General features: G+C 47.3%; 3 protein-coding genes across 10 annotated transcripts; 1 reads left to right on the top strand and 2 right to left on the bottom strand.

The window, feature by feature from the left end:
* Nucleotides 1-762: 762 nt before the first annotated feature.
* On the bottom strand, nucleotides 763-5763 carry tspan14 (tetraspanin 14). 7 transcript variants are annotated; one of them, XM_088304094.1, is made up of 9 exons: nucleotides 5573-5763; nucleotides 4602-4685; nucleotides 4053-4103; nucleotides 2573-2641; nucleotides 1918-2088; nucleotides 1719-1844; nucleotides 1541-1591; nucleotides 1310-1423; nucleotides 763-1210 (listed from the first exon to the last, which is right to left on the bottom strand). In XM_088304094.1, exons 2-9 carry the CDS (start codon nucleotides 4680-4682, stop codon nucleotides 1145-1147), a joined length of 729 nt encoding a protein of 242 aa, XP_088160220.1. In that variant the 5' UTR covers nucleotides 4683-4685; nucleotides 5573-5763; the 3' UTR covers nucleotides 763-1144. The 7 variants fall into 7 exon arrangements, with proteins under 7 accessions (XP_088160220.1, XP_088160221.1, XP_088160217.1 ...); XM_088304095.1 differs by having other exon boundaries at nucleotides 2618-2641; nucleotides 5573-5759; XM_088304091.1 differs by having other exon boundaries at nucleotides 2495-2641; nucleotides 4602-4682; nucleotides 5573-5754.
* Nucleotides 5764-8097: 2334 nt separating this feature from the next.
* Nucleotides 8098-11161, top strand: prph2b (peripherin 2b (retinal degeneration, slow)). The gene is made up of 3 exons (XM_088304090.1): nucleotides 8098-8884; nucleotides 10014-10260; nucleotides 10571-11161. The coding sequence occupies exons 1-3, from the start codon at nucleotides 8304-8306 to the stop codon at nucleotides 10766-10768; spliced, it is 1026 nt and encodes a 341-aa protein (XP_088160216.1). The 5' UTR covers nucleotides 8098-8303; the 3' UTR covers nucleotides 10769-11161.
* Nucleotides 11162-12119: 958 nt separating this feature from the next.
* On the bottom strand, nucleotides 12120-19442 carry LOC148329681 (uncharacterized). 2 transcript variants are annotated; one of them, XM_088304088.1, is made up of 4 exons: nucleotides 19175-19442; nucleotides 17832-18452; nucleotides 15798-16113; nucleotides 12120-13340 (listed from the first exon to the last, which is right to left on the bottom strand). In XM_088304088.1, the coding sequence occupies exons 2-4, from the start codon at nucleotides 18419-18421 to the stop codon at nucleotides 12864-12866; spliced, it is 1383 nt and encodes a 460-aa protein (XP_088160214.1). In that variant the 5' UTR covers nucleotides 18422-18452; nucleotides 19175-19442; the 3' UTR covers nucleotides 12120-12863. The 2 variants fall into 2 exon arrangements, with proteins under 2 accessions (XP_088160214.1, XP_088160215.1); XM_088304089.1 differs by lacking the exon at nucleotides 19175-19442 and adding an exon at nucleotides 18915-19068.
* Nucleotides 19443-20328: the final 886 nt, after the last annotated feature.

The following is a 20328-nucleotide window of genomic DNA, read 5'->3' as shown; positions in this document are numbered from 1 at the left end:
TGTAACTCAAAGAAGTCCTGCACCGCCCCTGTCTCATGGAAGGAGGCGGTTGTGTCCAACATGGACATCCTTAAAGCTGTTAACAACTGAAATATTTTCCCGAATAGAGTAATTGATCATTGGTGAGTTCAAATATCACAGACTGGTAGGTAAATCTTCCAGTACAGAATGCTTCAGTCTCAATTTGCTTTGTTTTATTTATTTTCTGTAAGCAAATGAATTCATATGTCCAAAGACTTTTTTAAAAGTACTTAACTCAATTTAAATCAATTCTACCTCTTCGAGGTTGGGGTGATTTTTACTCAGTTTTTCATTGTTGTTACAGGCATCCAGCTTTCCTTTCTTCTATTTTCCATATGACAGACTCTTACCTCGGTAATTTGAAATTAATCACTCTCAATATTAAAGGTATCAGAAATAATACAAAAAGTAAATCTATTTTGACGTTTTGTATACAGAGGACTCACTCAGAAAGTGGTGACGTGAATTTTGGGAAGGCTCAAAAGTGACGTCAGTCACGGCTCATCTCAGTCAGTAGGGGGCACTATTTTATTTCATTAGTTCTGAGAAGGCACAATTCAATAATAAAAGAATTTCTATCATCTCAAAAATTGGAAAGCCATTAGATGACTAAACGTAGATGAGAAGTCGTTGCTAAATTATTTTAAAATAATTCTTGGTCAGGACAAAGCACTCAGCCTCCACCCATGATGTCACAGCCCAATGTATTGTTAATAATTAAACTACAGTCAGGAGCACAAATAAAAAAAAGTCACTTTAATATGTGCAACACTTTCACATTTAGTCACTGCTCAGCCACAAAGAGTCGAAGCTTAATAAATCCAGTGCGTAAAACAACGGCTCGTGTCACTCATTCACTTCCTGCCGCCAACTTGACGGATTTTTTTTTTTTTTAAAGGATGTCGCACATTGGCGTGACATCGCATGTCACGTTACTTCAGACTACTGTCACATATGACACATGGAAGTCTGGACAGAGAAACGATAAAAAATGCAAAAACAGGAGCAGCTCAACTGTCAAGCGTGAGGAAGCGCGACAGAGCTGAAGCAAAAATCATCCCGTTCATCGTCCATCGTCGTCAAGCTCCCAGAGAAGAACAGCCGCTACCATCCCTCGCCCGCTTCAGTAAGAGAGTCGCACCTTTTGAATGTCTGATATGAGCGACCTGGCCAGGTAGATACCCACCATCTGATGGACAGCACACGTATGTTGCATGTCATATGGAATACTTTTGCGTTCATATGCATCACACAGAGAGACATGAGCAGGACTTTGTGGCGCTCACACCTGCAGCAGAGAGATGGCAACAAAGATGGCGGCAAGTGTGTAAAGATTTGCAGGTAACCAGTCTTCCAGTGCGGCAACGCAACCTTTCACGTAAATGTGATCCGGCCACTCGGCCTGAAATAACGACAACATATTTGATAGTATCAACGCAAAGGTCAACAATACAGGAAGTGATGTCACCTGGGCTTTTCAGTAAGTGGCCCTACGAAGCAGACGATTGGCAGCCCTCACCTTGGCTTTGTTTCTCACATCATAGCCACACTGAGTGTTCAGCACCGAGTCCTGGAGAGCACACGCACACATTTGAGTTGAATGTTAGCACGTGCCCTAGCGAGGGAAACGCTGTCCTTTGCGCGCCGACAGGACAATGAAGACGGCGAGGAAGACGAGGCTCAGCGGGCGGACTCACGGCAGGATCGGCGATGCAGCAGGAAAAGGGAACTCCGCACTTCTCTCTGCTACGATGCGTTCCGTTACAGGTGAAGTAAACGTTGGCTTCCCAGTCATCGGGATGTTGCGCGCCGCAGCAGTGATTCTGTGACCCAAACACACACTCTCGATTTGACCCGGCGGGCCAAAGCCACGGATGACGGCCGCGTGTGGCTTACCGTCCTCTGCAGTGAGTCAATCAGGTTCTGCAGGTCAATGTCGTCTCGGTACGCTTTGACGTTGGCCAGGAAGAAGCTGTTGATCCATTCTCGCACCTGACTCTGGAAAAGCACGGCCAGCACGGCAACCGCCAGCTCCACCAAGAAGATCAAGCCGATCATGCCGCAAAACTGACCACCACGCACGAAAAACACACACACGGGAATCATTTGAATTGTTCTCAATTCAATTCAATGACACCGACGACATGCGCTCCACGGTACCGAGGTCCAGTTTCCAAACGGGTCTACAGCTCGGCCACCTTTGTTGGATTACGCGAAGAAAAGCGCAAACATTTTCTCCAAGCACTTTGGCTCCCTCGCACATTCCACAAACGCCCGTTCAGTTATACGGCTCGAAATTGTCCAATGGAGCGAAGGGTCGCGTGCGTTTGGCTGGCAGCCCACCATTCAAAATGGATCCGGCTCAACCGGTACGCCAAACGCAACAAGCGAGAGAGAGAATATTCTCAAATATTTCCGTCGCCACATTCAATTTGCCGCACGTTGCCCTACCAGTGACTTTGTTTGCACGTACAAATTTGAGCAGGCAGATGTTTTCTCTGAGCGCTCCCACACATCCCGCAAAGCCCAGGATGAAGGTGACCGTGCCCACCACAAGCAACAACCACACCGGGTCCAAACCGCGCAGACGGGTCACCTGCGCCAGGTCCAGCAGGACGCCCTGAGGAACAAAGACAAAGGTGATCGTTTGGGGATGGCTCAGACGTAGGGCTGGGCGATATGACCTAAAATCAATATCGCGATAAATTGGGCAATTTTACCTCGATAACGATAAATGCACGATAAATTCCCCCTGAGGACCAAAATCAAAATAAATGCAGAAAATGCATATTAACTGCTTTTTTTTTATTGACCAACTGGTACACATTACTTTCAATGAAAAATAGAAGTACAAAAATCATTTGAATAAACATTCAAAATAGCTTGCTTTGCATGACTTGAACAATGTCACAAAGAACAGGAAAAAAAGGGTACCTCTCACAAAATCTTTTCCTGCAAATAGATTGTGCCGAGATGGTGTAATGCCATTTGCAAATGCTTAGATTTGTGTAAAGGTATCTTGTAAACAATATAAATAATGCCATGTGCAAAGGCACTAGTCGCCTGTAAACAAAATGCTAAATAAAATGAAAAAAATGGCAATGGAATGCCAATGCCAAATAAACGCGTGTGCTTCATCAGTAAAATGTGCCGTCTCGAGTACTCCGGTGCGCAGTCGCCACTTGTCGTCTATGTACTGCACATTTCAGGCTCAAACAGGGATCCATGTTGCGACTCGACCACAAGTCGGATGTGGATGCAAAATGCTCGACATGTCTCCGCTCCCGTCCCGATGTTGTCCATATCGGGAAGTGCTGTTTGCGGCAAATATTTTCGTACCTCTTGTCGGCTACGTTCATGAGGCGTTTAAATCCTGTGCGCTCCACTGTAACTTCAGGAGCTCTATCTTTAGCTATGTGCTAGGCTATCGCGTCCACCACTGAGACGTTCTTTCGTATGGTGTCGCCTCCGTTAGTGGGCTGTTGTCACTTGTCCAACCTTGCTTCTCACTTTGAACTTTTAGCACAAGCTCCAAGTCAACAGCATGGTTGTGTTGTGGGTGGTGAAAAAGAAAAGGTTGGACGCGCTGTTTCAGGTGCTTACGACGCACTTTGTAGTTCATGTTCTTTTGCGCAAACATCGTCTTTATGGAACCCAAAACATTTCCAAACGACAGATGTCGAATTTCTTTTTGGGACAAGCGCGACAAGACCAATTTCAACTAACGTTACTTCGTCTTTAGCCGTGTCAGCCGCTTCTGAATTTGAATCGCCAGCTACGAACGCGTCTTGTGTTTACATTCTTCTACAGCGCCTGAGTCACGTGACTACATGCGCTGGAGCAGACTTAAAGAGGCATGAACATTGCCGCAGACAGAAAAGACTTTCCTTTTTCATTTTTTTTTTAGACACCGAATTTACCGACATGGGCAAAATGATGTCGGTCATTCTAATAAATTTCGGTAACGGTAAATTTTCGGTTAATCGCCCAGCCCTACTCAGACGTCATCCATCTTTGCTTTGGGCTTTTACCTTTTCACTCCATGCCCAAAAAGCCACCGCAATGAAGACCACGCCGGCCAGCTGCAACGCATACAGTACAAGGGGATCAAAATACATAAGTTGCTTTGGTGCTGACCAAAAACAGAAGGAAGGAGTGAACATTTCAAATGAGCACAGTAAAAAAGGGAATTTTGTCTGTTATTTTTGCTCCCAAACATTCATGAATGATGGCAGGAACTAGGTATTTGACATTACGCTTACATAATAGTGGCCTAAATCTAACGGCATAGAAAACAGCCGACACCGAACGTGGCCCTTGGTGTGAGGGGGCGTTCCCGTTGTCAGAACAGGGCGTTCCTGTTAAAAAACTGGAACTCCTATTTGTGGCTCCAGCTGGACCATATTGGGAAAATTGCAAACTCTCCTTTCTTTGTGGAGAAAGCTTTGAAATGTATGTAAAGACTTTAGATATCCATCGTATCTGTGATGCGCACCTGTTAAACCTAACAGGATGTGCATGACATCACTTCCTGTTGCAGGTTTGAGAACACACTCGAATAGGAAGAAGAACAAACTCACCCAGAAGATTACGTTGTACGTAAACATGAGGTATTTGTAGCAGCAGCTGACCTCTGCGTTGTCATAGCGATAATAATACATCTGCTAAACAAAAATGCACAAGAAGATGAATATTTAACAACCATAAATTATTTGGTTTTAGGAAGGTGAAAATTTGGTGACAACAAAGATTGGTGATTAACATTTTGAGCACAAGTAATCAAGCTGACTTGACTTTTTTTTTTTTTTTTAACTTTTCACCGGAAAAGGTTAAACGGCTACCCTGCCTGATCAAGTTTCAGTACAATCTGGCAAAGAGGGGCACTGTGGTGGAGATAAATGTAACTTGAAAAAGAATTGTCAGATTTGTTACAGAGTGATCATCTTCAACAACTTATGGAAGTTATTATTAAAAAAACACAGACAAACTAAGCGCAACAAAGGGCGCATTACTGAATTTTTGCATAGCATTTTCGGAACAGTACCTGGAGAAAACGTTTCACGGTGAACATTTAAAGGAAAACAAAATCTAGACATGACGACGGGTGGGCAAACGTCGCCAACGCTTTCTCAATAACATTTATTTTCGGGCTTGTAACTATAAATCTAAAAGGAAAAACTTGCGATTCAGCAATATGTTGATGTGTTGACCTAAATATTGAAAAGTAACGACAACACTGGTCGTCTATTTAATTAGTGTCATATTCAAAATTAAACAATTTTGCAAAGCACTACTTTCAGCGCCTCGCAGCTTTTTTTTGTTTTGTTTTTCTTCTCGCCTCGCAGCTTGTTGGAGATGGCTTTGCACAAATTCGGAATTATTTGTGCGCAAATTTGACAAATTGCGATCATCACTCGCTGATGATGGTAATTCTTCTTATCAAGGCAACTTTTTTTGCCCACCGGAAGCAGCTAACGTTAGCAAAACTAGCTACCTGCCAACGAGGGCGTAAGAAACTGAAAGAAAGAATAGAAAATGTGCTCCAACTCACCTCTGGATTCCAATAAGAACTTGACAAAACTTTTTGCTTTGCCTTAGCTGTCAAGATGACGGCAAGCAAGTCTTTACGAGTCTTTTTTTCTTGCAAGTTTACCTTACTATACTTGAACTTTTTCGGAACTAGTCCCCAAGTGGCTTCGGCCGAAAAGTGTTTCAAAAGACAAGATTTTTTTAATAAACTTTATTAACACAACGGAAAGACAACAAAGAAGTTGGTTTTTGACGAGCCCGATAGGGGGCGCTCGAGATGAATCTCTGATTACATCCTCAAAAAAAAAAAAAAAAAAAGAAAAGAAAAAAACGAGAAGCTGAACAAAAACAAACTCGTCAAAAACGCTTATTTCTCTTCTTGCAAGTGCAGGCTAGTGGCATTTAGGGTCAATTAGCGCTACCGCGTGGATGGGAAAACCACTCGCGCCATGCAGACTACTTTTTTTCCTTTATTTGTTTATTCACAAAATGTACACGCACACACACGCCCAGGCACACGTACACGCGCACACTCACACGCGCACACACCCACGCACACGCGTCCATAAAAAACAGACAAATAAAATAAATCACAAGTAATCAAAGAAAATAAGCATTAAACATGTTGATAAATAAAAGGAAGGAAAGAAGAAATTCAATCGCTAAAAAAATTATATAAAATAACCAAGACACATACCCCCGAATTTTGCAAGGCTAGAGGTCATCAAAAAACAAAAAACAAACTGAGCGCTATTGCACTTTTCTTGATCATTCATTTTAAGAGCTGAGGTGATTTTCTGTGACGTCCTTTAAGGAGCTAGAGAAAAAGTGCTTTTCTCCATTGAGAGCTGTACAAGGAGGACGTATTTAGTTAATAAAATTAATAACGCCAGTTCACGCACATTGTCTGTCAAAGTCCAAAGACGGAAGAGAAAAAATGCTTTTGCTTGAGATCCTCAACGGAAAGTCCTTCCAGAAAGTCGTCATGTACAAAATGAGCAGTTGTTTCAACGACTTGTTCACAGAAAGAACAATTATTCTGGTCAATAGCAAATGGCAATCTTAGCGGCTCATTGTATGGATAAATGTCACTTCCAATTTTCAAGTGGACTTCTTTTACTTTGGGCCAGACATTTGATGTGCTAATTTTCCTCATGTCGGATTATGAAAACAGCTCGATGATGGAGTTCCTATTTGAGGATCAGTCAGAAAAAGGCCAAACAATTTGTTTTTACTGAGTCAAAAGGTCGTCATTTTCAAATCGGAGAAGATTTTATCCGTTATCCGCCATCTCAAATTGTTTAAATTGGACTCTTGTACATCCGGAATCATATCTGGAACAGAAGTTAGCATGAGACAGCCGCTTCACTCAGTCGTCAAGTAGATGGCTGATCGACGAAATATTTTCTTCATCCAAAGTTTGTAAAAAGAGATTTGCTATTGCCGAGCACTCAGTGATTGTTCCAAAACGGAATCTGACGTGGACTCAAGTTGATCACGTCTCGGAACTTCGAACACAGGAGAACTTGTTTATGAAATGACAATTTGAGCGATCGTCGTTCAATCTTAATGATGAAATCGATTCCTTGTCATTTTTTAAACCAACCTCTGGGGAGACAAAACCAAAAAAGGAAGATTTTAAGTCATTTTATTTTTCATATTGCGTCTAAACTGCAAATCAATCCATCTTGAAAATCTGAGTTTATTTTTTTCAGATGAAAATCAAGGGCAATTGCTTTTATGAGTTTTTTCATTATTATCCATCCATCCATGATCTGAGTCGCTTTTCCTCATGAGGGTCACAGGGGGTGCTGGAGCCTCTCCCAGCAGTCTTCGGGCGGTAGGCGGGGCTACACCCTGAACTGGTCGCCAGCCAATCGCCGAGCACACAAAGACAAAAAAAAACATCTGTGCTCACAACCACACCTGAGGACAATTTAGAGCGACCAATCAACCTGCAGCGCATGTTTTTGGAATGTGGGAGGAAATCAGAGTACCCGGAGGAAAGCCAAGCAGGCACGGGAAGAACATGCCAACTCCAAACAGGAAGGCCGGAGGCGGAATCCAACCCTGCACAAACTGTGAGGCGGATGTGCTCACCAGCCGTTCGTTTGCAAATCATGCAATTTTCTGGAAAAGGTTCGAAATAAAAGGCAATCTGGAAATGGGTCTAAAATTGGACAGCACATCTTGCTCAAGGCCAGGTTTCTTAAGCAGGTGTTGCACCACAGCATGTTTCAAACGTTGCAGAACGACACCACAAGAAAGACCGCTGTAAAGAATGGCCAAAAGCGATTGGCCGATACTACGATTGGAAGAATTTCCTGGAAGTTGTGAGGAGGGCCGGCGTCATGTGATGAGCTGGATAATAGCCAGCCTTCTACTGATCTGTCAGGGAGCCCCAGGTGGGAATCACAGATATTGATGGGTGGATGAGAGGATGGACGAGAGCTACAGTAGGCAGCTTTCCACGCGATGGCGGTGCGCCCCGCCCCCAATTAGCGTAAGCCCGCTTATGGGCTCAGCTAATTGGCTTGGGGACTTATGAGCCGGCGTAGGCCACCGTGTGCCGCGAGTGAAGCCAGAGAAGCCGCGCCAAGACTTTACGCAGAACAACTTGTGAGCTGCGGCCGCGTGCGATGGGAGCCCGTCTGGCCCCCCGTGGCCACCATGGCCTGGCCTGACGGATGCGCAGGCTGAGTTAGCGTAGCGGCAAATTCCAAGCGCCAAGGTTTGTTCACTGCGTGCTCAAGATGCCCTTCATGCCGGTCAAGTTCAACCTGCAGAAGCGGGTCAAGCTGGCTCAGGGCCTGTGGATCTTCTACTGGGTGTCGGTCCTGGCCGGTGTCCTCCTCTTCGGCCTGGGCGTCTTCTTCAAGGTGGAGCTGCGCAAGAGAAGCGAGCTGATGGACGAGAGTGAGAGCCACCTGGTGCCCAACCTGCTGATCCTGGCGGGGCTGCTGGCCTGCACCCTTAACGCCTTCGGGGGAAAAGTGTGCCACGACTCGCTGGACCCACTCAAGTACTCCAAGTGGAAACCCATGCTGAGAAAGTTCCTGCTACTCTGCTGCGTCTTCAACGTTTTGCTGCTGCTGCTGGCACTGCTCTGCTTCCTCATGCAGTTCGCCGTCTACCTGACGCTGTCGCAAGGCCTGAAGAACAGCATCCGCTTTTACAAGGACACCGACACACCCGGGCGCTGCTTCATGAAACGCACTCTGGACTTGACGCAGATCGAGTTCCGCTGCTGCGGCAACATCAACTTTAGGGACTGGTTTGAGGTACAGTGGATCAGCAACCGCTACCTGGACATGAGCAACGGGGAGGTCAAAGAGTGAGTGAGTTGCAATGTCGGGAGTAGATGAGCAATAAGCGCTCAACATTTGTCGTGCCGTGATTTGGTGGTAAATTGCGTAGATTATGTCCGTCCGAGAGCTAATGAGAATGAGGTCAGCAGAAGATGAAGGAGGATTAGAAGGTGAGAGTTCTCCTTAATCTTTAATCCGCCACCGTGTGATCTTTTCCGACATGACAAGGTCAATGACGTCCCAACGCGCTCTCGCACGCTTCGGGCCTCGTGTCCGTTCGCACGTCAACACGGCCAATTGCGCGGCCGGCGTGACGGCGGCTGACATAATGGAAAGCGGACTCAGGCACGAGTGACGCTTCCGCTGCATGCGAGCGTCACATCCTTTTTGAAACCAGATTTTTTCTTCCCCACGCCATTTCACATCCAATCTCCCTCGAGCTTTTTAGATGATTTGACTTTGATATTGGCGCTCATGGAAAACAATGGCAGTAAATGTAAATGGCAGCCATTTCGCTGGGAGCAGCCACGATTCGTCGAGTGCACGCCGCCCGATCCCGCTGCTGGAATCAAGCGTATGCCCCCGAAAAGTCGGCCATTCAAGCTCGTGTCACGCATCACGAAAACGGCTATCGTGCCTCCACGCGCAGATACAAAGGCACTCACGTCACGCCGTGTTGGGCGCGACGCTCGTCACTAATCAGGAAACCAGAAAAACGGATTTGTTGAGCCACGAACGCTGCGTAATCATCAGCGAGACCAAACCATTATCAAGCTTGGTCAAAATAACACATACTGACCAACGGTATTGATTTGCGAAAAAAAATATCAATGTGGGCGTTTTTGGTATCCAGCTGGTGTCAATCACACAAGCGTGGTACTGACGGCAGTGAGCCCTTCTCTGCCTTTTGGCTGCTGACAACCAAAATCTGCCCCAAAAGGTTTTACAAAGATGGCAGGAAAGCACTACTTTGGTCTAAATGAACTTCCTCAAGTCACTCAGACCGAAACAAAGATGGTGACAAGTAATTTGGCCTGAGCCCCAAAAGCAGCGAATGAGAGATAGGGTGACTTCCGCTCCGGTCCGTGCATAACTTGTGCGCGGGACAACCGCCGCGATGCCAAACGGTGACATGCGCTGGCTTTTGTGTTGCAGTCGCGTCCTGAGCAACGTGGACGGAAAGTTCCTGATGGACAGTGTCCCGTTCAGCTGCTGTAATCCGGGATCTCCTCGGCCTTGCATTCAGCACCACCTGACCAACAACTCGGCCCACTACGACTACGACCATCGCACTGAGGAGCTCAACATTTGGAAACGGGGCTGCCGCGAGGCCCTTTTCGCCTACTTCAGCGGCCTGATGACTAGCGTCGGCGTGCTCATCGCCGCCGTCATTCTGCTGCAGGTGAGCCTGCCGCTCGCACTTCACGCCTGTACGCGCAGCAGTCTAAATGAGTGAGGCGTTGACCGACCGCTCCAGAGATAAGTCGTTAGGAAAATGTTCAAGTGGATCAAAAGACACTCGCTGAGGATCAGGGACTATTCTGGAAGCCTTAATCCCATTTCCCGTGTCCAGATCAGCCTTCCCAATGGCCTCAATGTGTTGCAAACAACAAGCCTCACTTTTACTGCCTGGATAGCACAATTAGCAAAACGGTTCTCTCAAAACTTCATTGATCCCAGTGTGTGCGTGCGTGTGCGTGTGCGTGATGCAGTGTGCGGACATGGCGGGCCTGAAGTACCTCAGCACGTCTCTGGAGACCATGAGCGACCCCGAGAACCCAGAGTGCGAGAGCGAAGGCTGGCTACTGGAGAAGAGTGTCAAAGAGACGCTGGTGGAGATGTTGGCCAAAATGAAGACGCTGGGCAAGTCCAACCACGTACAGGAAGGCGACGAGGCTGCAGACGCCTGACACGCGCACGCTCGCTCACGAGCACACGCTTGTAAATAAGCACGTCACAAACATGGTGCCACTGAACATCATCTTCACTTCTTACATGAACATCAAAATTGTGTTTTTTAAAAACTTTTGTAGTCACGCGTGTGTTCACACTCAGTGTAAATAAGCACATCACAAACGGAATGAACACAAAATCATGTTCCCGTCCTATTACAGTTGACTTTTTTCTTTTTAACTTTTATGGCGCGCGCGCACGCACACCTGCACGCACACAAGCATACACGAGCGCGTTAGTGTGTAGACGTTTTTAAATTTCAAGTCGTTATTTGTTCCTTCTAACATTTGTGGTGTTTTGTTGTCGGGCAGAGATTTTAGTCCAAAAAAGTATAAAGAGATTATAACACACATGCAAGTGCTTCGCTCATTTTTGGTCTCCTCAGCGTGCGTGAGCGTGTGCGCGAGCGTAATGTATAGCAGCCCCCACCACGCTGACAGTCCCGCCTCATCGTAACCTCAGATCTTGGTCATTCAAATCGTTGGTGCAATTTTGATTCATTTTTTCAAATTGCGCGCTGTTGACAGGCCATCGTGACCTCTTACGTGAAGAAAAACACACACACACACACACACACCAAATAACAGTGACCAATATCAATGTGGCCACTAGAGAGCTCTTCCTCACTGCCAACATTCATCCATCAATCGATTATCTGATCCTTTTCCTCATGAGGGTCGCAGGCGTGCTGGAGCCTTTGCCAGAATGTCGGCGGGCAGTCAATTTCAGGGCACACAAAGACGGACAACCATTCACCCTCACCAACACATCTAGGAACAATTTGGAGTGTTCGGTTAACTTACCAAGCATGTTTTTGGAATGTGGGAGGAAAGCAGAGGACCCGAACAAAAGCCACACAGGTATGGGGAGAACATGCAAACTACACATAGGAAGGCCAGAGCTGCATTCGAACCCTCAACTTCTGAATTGGGAGCCGGACGCGCCAAGCAGTCACCCACCGTGACTCCCTCACTGCCAACATCGACCGAGTCCAACTGAGTTAGTTGACTTTCATTAAAATCGCCTTTACTTCTAATTCACACTAAACGTCTCACTTTAAAAAGCAAACACTTTTTGTCATGTATGTTCAAACTGTCTGATAGAGCTGACATAAGTGATATTCATATTCTCTGGCGCGATCATATGCCTCGAATTTGATTTTCAATTATTTTTATAACTTCTCACACTGGGAGAGTCATAGCCAACCAGAGACTGCTGTAGTAAAAGGCAGAAGCGAAGCATGTGTCTATCATTCATATACGCAGGCACGCACGCACAGAACATTAGCATCGCATTTAAGAGTGAGGCCTCATTTTCCAGATTTATTACAAAATGAACACGTCAAGGCTTTGTGCTAATTAGCAAACACGACACAGATGCAATACAACAGGGAGGCTAAAGGTGAATGACAAGCTTTTTTTTTTTTTTTTCCAAACAAACTTTTAGCCAGGACATCGGTCGAATTTAGCAATGTCATCAATATGCTGCACGTTCTTTTCTGTACAAATGGACCAATCAATGATCAATAAAAAGCCAAATCTTTTCCTCACACGTGAGGCAGAAATGGAACCGTAATGGTCCCATTTTGTCCTTTACTGCTGCTGATGGTGACAACGGCAGCGTTGCTAGACAACAACGAGGGTCTCCGCCTTCTTAAGAGTGCGAAGGTCATTTAAATACCCTTGACGCCATCGTTCCAAATTCGTAAATGCGCTCGCCCTCCCGCCGACCCGCGCTCCACGTCCAAAACAACAAAGATGGGCAAGTGGCTTCATGCATACCACGACATGGACTCAACAAACGGAACAAGCGGCCAATCGGATCACTCGGGGAGGAAGCGGGAAGACGTGGCATGAAAACATGGCCACAGCAATCACGTTTTCTATCCAATTTCATCTCGCCAAGACAAAAAGGTTCCACTGGAACATCCGGTTCTACTTAGGTTGGGAAAGGGTGCGCGGGCGGACGAGGGGGCGGGATTGGGGTCGGCCTTCGGATCACGTCTGCTATGTACACTTGCTATCCCGCGCGAGCGGAAGCCGCCTCCGGCAGTCAGTCGGAGTCGGACTCGATGGGCGCCGTCTCATCGAGGATGGCCCTCTTGGCGCCGACCAGGTGCGCCTTCTTGTGGCGGGAGAAACTGGACGAGTGCATGAAGGTCTTGTTGCAGGCGGCGCAGGTGAAGGTCTTGCTCTTGGCCTTAGCTCGCTTGCTGCCGTCCGCCGCCGGCGCCACCTGGTGGCTCAGTTGATGGCGTGCCAGGCTGGAGGTGTGGCTGAAACGTTTGCCGCAAAGGCCGCAGCCGTGAGCTTCCGGGGCCGTGGCATCCTCTTCGTCCTCGTCCTGAGCGACGTCGGGGCCCCGCTTTACGCGGCGGCGCCGGCGCCGGTTCTTCTTGCAGAGTGTGTAGAAGTTGGGCTTGTCACGGGAGCAGAGTTTGAGCCGGATCTTCAGGTCGGACGAGCTCTCTGCCATGTTCTCCTTGCCGGGTTGCGCGTAGCTGTCCAGAAGCTCCTTCACGTGCGTCACCTGCGCGGTTGCAAACATGCCCAACATTTACGCCCCATCTCCAGGAGACCCAAAGCCTGCGGCCATCTTGGAAACTTTCCATGGGAATTGCACACATATGCGCAACGTTTGGGGACGCAACCTTGACTTCGTTCCATGAGCAAGCGCATGACTCAGACAAATTGCATATTCATGTCAAATTTCACACAAGGGGAACCCAAAGCCACAATTTTCTTTCGGCGCACCCACCCGTCGACTCACTTTTTGCGCTGCGATGCCCAACTCTTTTTTCCCCTTTGGTGCACCGAAAGTAAAGTTGGGTGCACCCAAATTTTCCATGGCACTGAATTTGACAACGCAGTTTATCAAACAAAATCGCTCAAACATATCTCGACAATAATGTGTAATATGTGGCCTCACTCGTCTAAAGACGACATTGAGTTTGTGTGACAGGAACAAAACCATTTTCATTGGTCTGAGGAAGCGGCCTGCTTGCTGCGGACAGAAAACGACATCCCGATTGCTCATCAGATAACAACCAATTGCGGCAAGCTCATGCCTCTTCCACAATCGTCGTATTCATCCGAATGCCGTCTTTAGACGCAGCGAACATATCGTCAAGACAATTTTGGAGTCGACTTCCCCTTTAGGAACAATGGTAATGCTCTAGAAAAGCGTTTGTGTTTCAACTTGTCGCTTAGGACGAGGGCTGCCGCTCGCCAATATTTTGCTATTCGGGAACAAAAATTCTATTGAATAACGGGCATTTTTTTGCTTCGGTATAAATAAAGAACACAAAAAATGATTAGCAGCACCCTTCCTTTCTAGAAACAGTGACATTTTAGAAAAATATCTATTCAGTTTTTATTGAGTCAATCACTAAACGGTACAATGTTTTAAACCGATGCTTCTTTAAAAGCAAGTCACTTCTTGTTCTCAAATAGATTGACCATAGGCATTGAAATGGAGAACAATCTCGTATATATCTTTGAAAATCAAGTAGAGAACAAACTTAGGCTCCGTTCACAAAACAACATTTGGTATTGAGAATCACTAAGAACTTCCGCCCTACCCCTCAAAAAGGCCGGTTGCACCGCTTCCATTTTTTTTTTTTTTTTTTTGAAGGTCTACCCTTGAGAAATTGGGGCGTCCGGGCCCTCAAACTGACTTCAAGTCTCGAGCCGTGCTAACGAGTTCAAGCACAGCTCCAAGCTGCCCCGACACGTGGCGCCGTCTCCTGTGTCATTGGCATCACCAAACATGCTATTGTGATGAGTGTCACCTTGGTGGAAAAAGCTACCTGTCATCCAAGTTGCACACTCGACTGCCCCCTGCTGACAATGAACTTGGGCTCGCATTTGCAAATCCAGAATAGAAGTGAGGTGGCTATTTCTCCTTAATGAAGGCGATATTCATCACAATTGCATCTTCCGACCACACATGACAATCTTGGACTTGTGTTCCCCTTTCACGCATTTGTTACGTGGTTTCAAAAGTCACGACAACAACAACAGCAAACGTGCGCCGCCTTTTGAGTGACGACAGGAAGACGTCCGCTTGGAGCCACTTTTGTCTCCGAGTGTCCCGATCACACTTTCATGCTACCAATTTGCGTCTTCAACAGCCAATTGTGACATAATTTGCAATTTGACAGCTGCTCACTAACCATTATTTCAATACATCAGTTTATTTTTACAACAAATTGATGAATCAATTTTTTTTAATCATCCAATCCAAATTCCCATTATTTTTTAAAATACAAAAATAGAACATTATTTCAAACTGACAGTGCAAGAAAATGCACGAGCAAATCGCTGTCAATTGGCGGAATACTCGTAACCTAACTCTCCCAAATAGTCGACCCCAAAAAACGTAATTTTTATTCAACTGCGAACAATGTGAGACATTTTCAACCCTCGAGACTGCGCAATCATTTGTGAATAAAAATCATAAATTCACCAAACTGCGAACTTAGGAGGCCTCTGCCTGATGCCAGCGATAGATGCGGATTGAGTTTGTGGTTCAGGGTGACGGAAAGTGGGTGGGGCCTCTACACTGCACAAGGGCTGCTCTCTAGTTGACCGCAGGCTGCAAAGTACGAGTTGCGGGTAATGTTTTTTTTTTTTTGTGATTGCCAATGAAAGAGATTTATCACATAGGCAAATCGTACTATTGATGGGGGTGCCGCTCGTTTTGTCCTACTTGTACCGTTCAATAAATGCTCAGCGGCCACTTTCCAGTCTTGGACAGTGCACCATCAACTCCATTTTGGGCAAAACCTGGGGAACAATTTTCACACCATTTGGGAGAGAGTTAAGTTTGGATTTTTTGGGAACGACAGTAGGAAGCGAAAGCCACTCCCTCGAGCTGCGGACGCCGTTGTCAAGTGGACACTGGGCATAATGCGGCCACAGCCACACCTTCCCGCCCGTCTGGTCCCATGGAAAGTTTCCCAGTGGCAAAGCTGGCGCAAGTTACCTGATGTTTGGAGAGTGCCGTGGAGGTACGGAAGCTCATCTCACACTGCGGGCAGGCGTAGAACTTGTCGTCTCCGCCCACCACCTGCATCACGGCTGCCGGCTGCCTCCGCCGCTTTGCCTTCTTACCCTTCAGGGAGGGGCGGTGGGACAAGCGGGCAGGAGCGGCGTGGGCGTGGGCCGGGCCGCCGTCCTTGGCTTTCTTGTGGATGAGACGGTGTCGTGACAGGCTGGAGCTGTGGTTGAACTCCTTCCCGCAGATGTTGCACGGGTGGATGCGCCTCTTGCCGTGCAGCCGCAGGTGACTACCCAGCATCCTGACGCACAAACACAACGGTCGGGACCATTTCAAGTTCAACAACATGGAACTGATAATCCAAATAGTTGTCAATTCGTTTGACAATGGATTCATCGTCACACGTCCAGTCACAAGAAATGCAACACCGTTTCATTTCATAACAAGACAAATTGACGAGTTGTAGTTGTAAAGCACATCACAAGAGGACGGTCAGCAAGTGCGAACTTTGGATTCATTTCATTGAATCTTACAGAGCGTTCCACAACGAGCTTTCATTCCATTGATGACATGGGAAAATCTATGTGTCGCGATTCGGGAATCACAATCATGACTTCTTGGCATATCGAGAATGCGAAAATGACACAAGGAGTTTGAAGTACAACATCAAAATGGCCACCTGGGCGGGTCAATTTCCTTTGGGCTCGTCACAACCTTAAAAACAGCCCCAGCGAACGGTTCGTGTGCCGAATGGCGTGTTCAGCGCCGACGTTGGGGAAAACGTGACCTGAGTAGCACGCGTGCGATGCAAGATGCATGTTTGTTTGTTTGTTTGTTTGCCCTCCCGAGCAGGGGCTGAGCTAGCTAGTGGCCAATCGTGGGCACCCCTGCTCATTCTGTGGCCACTCAACATCTCGGGGAGCGGAACACTTTGTTGCCAAGGATGTACTCGAAGCTTGGCCACAACTCAAAGAACAAATACATAACTGATCTGTCATGAAATCAAATGCACACTTCATACATTGCACAATATATCCCAAAACTATCGGCATCACGATATTGGCCCATGCAATACGCATATCGCAAAGACATGCAATCATTTTCTTCAATCGGAATTTGACCAGGCAGACGCAAAATTAAACATGTATCACTTCGATATTACGATTAATAAGCTAAGAATTGTGCACATGATGCAGAGTCGTCAAGCAATTTCAAGAGACCATCACTCACGCTAACACCTAACGCAGAGTGGCGAATACGCTGATAGTCACTACAGAGAGACGTGCAAAATTGGCAAACAAAAACAAAAATGAAAGCCAAGAGAAGTGTTGTAACGTCGGCAATTGTCATTGTTACACTTAAGCCTCAAGCCCAAGACAATCAGGCTTTTTTTTATCCTCATCAAAGATGTCCTCTAAGATTGTGCTCAAGGACAAACGATCCTTCTCACTGAGGTGCGTATCGATAGCCGGGACGACAATCGGAAATATTAAATGTGTTCAATACTTGCGACAAAAGAAATCTCAGTGTGTGGGGAAAGCTGACGACTCAAATCGTTTCACGCAGTTAATTGTGATGTGAATAAAAACAGAATACACGTTTGCTTTGCATGAACACAACATTTCCAGACAGCAGCAAGTATTGTCCAAAGCACGTCGGTTCTCGCCTTACTTGGCCAATTTCAACATTTTCGCCTCTGGTCCTCTTTGGGAACACCGAGGCAACATCGGTGCTGTTCATTGTTTTGCTGATATTACGTGTGATCGCGTGACATTTCTGTGTTTCCAAATTGGTGGGCGAAGAGAATCTCCGTGTATTGAGAACATCGGGGCACACCATGCACAAAAAAAAAAAGAAAGAAAATCTTGAAATATTTGAAACATCCTAGAGTATGTACGAGGCTTAAAAGAATTTTACCAGCCAAAAATGACTCGTCTCGACACAAAAACTATTGTTCATTGATGACTCGATGACTGCGTTTTGGCCAAATATGAAGGCAATGGAAGACATGAAACCGACCTGCTGCCCTTGAAGGTCATGCCGCAGTGCTGGCATGCATATCGCGCGTCCTGCTGCGCGGGCTCCAGGGCACGCTTGGCGGCGGCTGACGTAGGCACGGCAGCCATCTTGGCGGAGTGTGTCTGCTGGTGGCGGTAGAGGCTGGAGGCGTGGCTGTAACATTTACCGCAGTAGCCGCAGCGATATCGCCGCTCATCAGGCTCCGGGTCGCCGCGGTCTGAGTCAGCCTCGCCATCCGGCTGCCCGCCCACCTCCACCAGGATCTGGTGGTGCTCGCCATCATCGGCGTCGTCATCATCGTCGTCATCCGACTCCATCTTGATCTCCACGCTCTGCTCGGTCACCTCGCAGGGGTACACCTCCTCGTAGGGCACGAAGAAGGCCTCGTCCGTCTCCATCTTGAGCTGCTCGCCACTCAGGTCCGACGGGTCGTCCGAGTCCTTCTTGACGCACGAGATGGTGAACTTTGAGCCCACCTCGGCCCACTTGACCACATACTCGATGGGCTGCGTGTCCAATTCCACCGTGATGAAGTCTGCGCCCAGAGCATCCGCCTCAGACACAGTCAGCTGCGCCTCGGAGTCGTCCATCGTGAGGCGGAGAGCCGGACAATATCAGCGGCTGAAAGTCACATGGGACAATTTCAGGAAAGAAGAACATTTAGACAAACAATGAGCAGTCAGTGATCGGCACATCTCCAATAACAAGAGTTCTTGCTCACGTTCGCCCCATTTAAAGATTTCACTTGACTTTCGGCTTGCCTTGGAATGTTTGCAAGCTACTCATCCGACACTCGGATGAAATCGCTCCGTTTTCTCGGGCCGCCAGGCTCTTAGAGCTTTCCAGCGTGAAACCTTTGTGAAAGCGTCTGGCAAATGAAGGCCAAAGAGAGGCCAAACGACACGCTTGTCACCAAGCAGCGCTGAGAAGCATTCGAGGACCAAGTGCTCGCCGCTCGCCGTGACGTCACCATAAAGCAGCAGGCAGCGAGCAGCGCATCCATTATTCAAATCGCTCTCATTGCCAACTTATTCCCGGCTAGCTCGAGCACCGAACATTCCGGAAACGCGGTTAGAATCCTACCATATGCTCACAGAGGTCGCAAATGTCGACGTTGTCGCCGAAGCGGAAGGCGCGAGCAAAATAAATGTTTTCTCAATGAAGTTCCAGGGCTCGGCCGGGCTGGCGACAGTGACGAGGAAAAAAGGGCGGAATGATCCCCCCCTCACACACACGCACGCACGCACGCACGCACACCACCCGCCCAATTCTGGTTTGTGGCGGGCTCGTCAAGCGAGCACTAAAGATTCACTACGACCAACTTCGTCGTTTTGGGAACTCACCGAGCAGGAAAACGTCAAATGAGAAGCTTAAGGTTGCCGGCGGAGACGCTCACAATAAACAGGAAGAAGCAGACGTGAACACAAAGCATTCTGGGAAACGATTAAATGGTTCCCAGCAACGGAAGCGCTCCTTCAAAGTAAAAGCGAAAGTGTCCGCAGCATATCCAGAAGCACGCAGAGCAGCAAAGACATGAAAACAAAACAGACGTGAGGACATGATGAGAAAGTGGAAGTCCCTCATGTTGGGATTGGTCGCAGACTGAGAGCGTCAAGCGAACTTTCACGTGACCGGATATGCTAGTATGCGCGACACGCACTAGTACGCGCTCTCTGGTTGGCTGAATAAGTCCGACCTCAAACCTCAGTCGACAGCGGCCTGTCCCAACCGATTGGCGCCATAAAATAGTTCGGACATCTGTCGACTTTTTGTTGGCACTGTTGACTAAGAAACAACAAATGGCATTTACGTCCATTTCATATGGGCGACGGCGACGATGACGTCACGTGAAGACTTGTTTTTTTTTTTCCAACCAATCACAGGGCTCATTACATCGGTCCACGGACCATGGGGATCATGACTCTTTTGCCAACGTTCGTCTTTGGCTTCCATTTTTTTCGAGACAACGCGACTTCGTGAAGGTAAATTGAATCACCGGAGCGCCGAACAGACGAGGCAAAAGCGGATCGGATGAATCGATCGCTACAGAGCGTCATGCGGCATGAGGCAGTGTGTGCGCTGCCACTGATTGGCTCAGTCTCTGCTCAGACTGCCCCAACGCGCTGTGATTGGCTGTTGGCGAGGACCACGAGCGTAAGAAATTTTGACCTGCGGACTCAGCCCACCTCTACCCATAGTGCACATTTGACTGTAAACGTTCATCACTTCGTGTAAATCGGAATAGAAGCCGACGGCCGTAATAGGCCAGTTTGCTGTATCAACTCGGCTACGCGGCATGCCTCAGTAGCGGCCATATTGGCGGGGCAAGGCAATGCTTGTTCTGTCGGTGCAGTTTTTTTTTAATACAAGCTCCCAACTACATTGGAATTGAGTATCTATTAATTACATCAGCATCTCAGCACAGCACTGACACGTTTATATTTTGAATGGGTGAAACGCAATTTCATCTACACAAATTTTGAGTTCTACAATGTTA

The sequence above is a fragment of the Idiotropiscis lumnitzeri genome, chromosome 9 (assembly GCF_059441095.1).
Source record: "Idiotropiscis lumnitzeri isolate Australia: NSW breed Sydney's pygmy pipehorse chromosome 9, RoL_Ilum_1.0, whole genome shotgun sequence".
Classification (NCBI taxonomy): Eukaryota; Metazoa; Chordata; class Actinopteri; order Syngnathiformes; family Syngnathidae; genus Idiotropiscis; species Idiotropiscis lumnitzeri.
This window is presented reverse-complemented; position numbering and strand designations above follow the sequence as displayed.

What these genes read in the sequence shown, in the direction of transcription:
- tspan14 (XM_088304091.1), bottom strand. Translation starts at nt 4,682, where the DNA reads ATGTATTATTATCGCTATGACAACGCAGAGGTCAGCTGCTGCTACAAA. An exon ending in CGTACAACGTAATCTTCTGG is followed by an intron (nt 4,104 to 4,601) that starts GTGAGTTTGTTC and finishes TATGCGTTGCAG; the next exon opens with CTGGCCGGCGTGGTCTTCAT. An exon ending in GCTGCATCGCCGATCCTGCC is followed by an intron (nt 1,592 to 1,718) that starts GTGAGTCCGCCC and finishes TGTGCTCTCCAG; the next exon opens with GACTCGGTGCTGAACACTCA.
- prph2b (XM_088304090.1), top strand. Translation starts at nt 8,304, where the DNA reads ATGCCCTTCATGCCGGTCAAGTTCAACCTGCAGAAGCGGGTCAAGCTG. An exon ending in AGCAACGGGGAGGTCAAAGA is followed by an intron (nt 8,885 to 10,013) that starts GTGAGTGAGTTG and finishes TTTGTGTTGCAG; the next exon opens with TCGCGTCCTGAGCAACGTGG. An exon ending in CCGCCGTCATTCTGCTGCAG is followed by an intron (nt 10,261 to 10,570) that starts GTGAGCCTGCCG and finishes TGCGTGATGCAG; the next exon opens with TGTGCGGACATGGCGGGCCT.
- LOC148329681 (XM_088304088.1), bottom strand. Translation starts at nt 18,421, where the DNA reads ATGGACGACTCCGAGGCGCAGCTGACTGTGTCTGAGGCGGATGCTCTG. An exon ending in ATGACCTTCAAGGGCAGCAG is followed by an intron (nt 16,114 to 17,831) that starts GTCGGTTTCATG and finishes TTTGTGCGTCAG; the next exon opens with GATGCTGGGTAGTCACCTGC. An exon ending in CGGCACTCTCCAAACATCAG is followed by an intron (nt 13,341 to 15,797) that starts GTAACTTGCGCC and finishes GCAACCGCGCAG; the next exon opens with GTGACGCACGTGAAGGAGCT.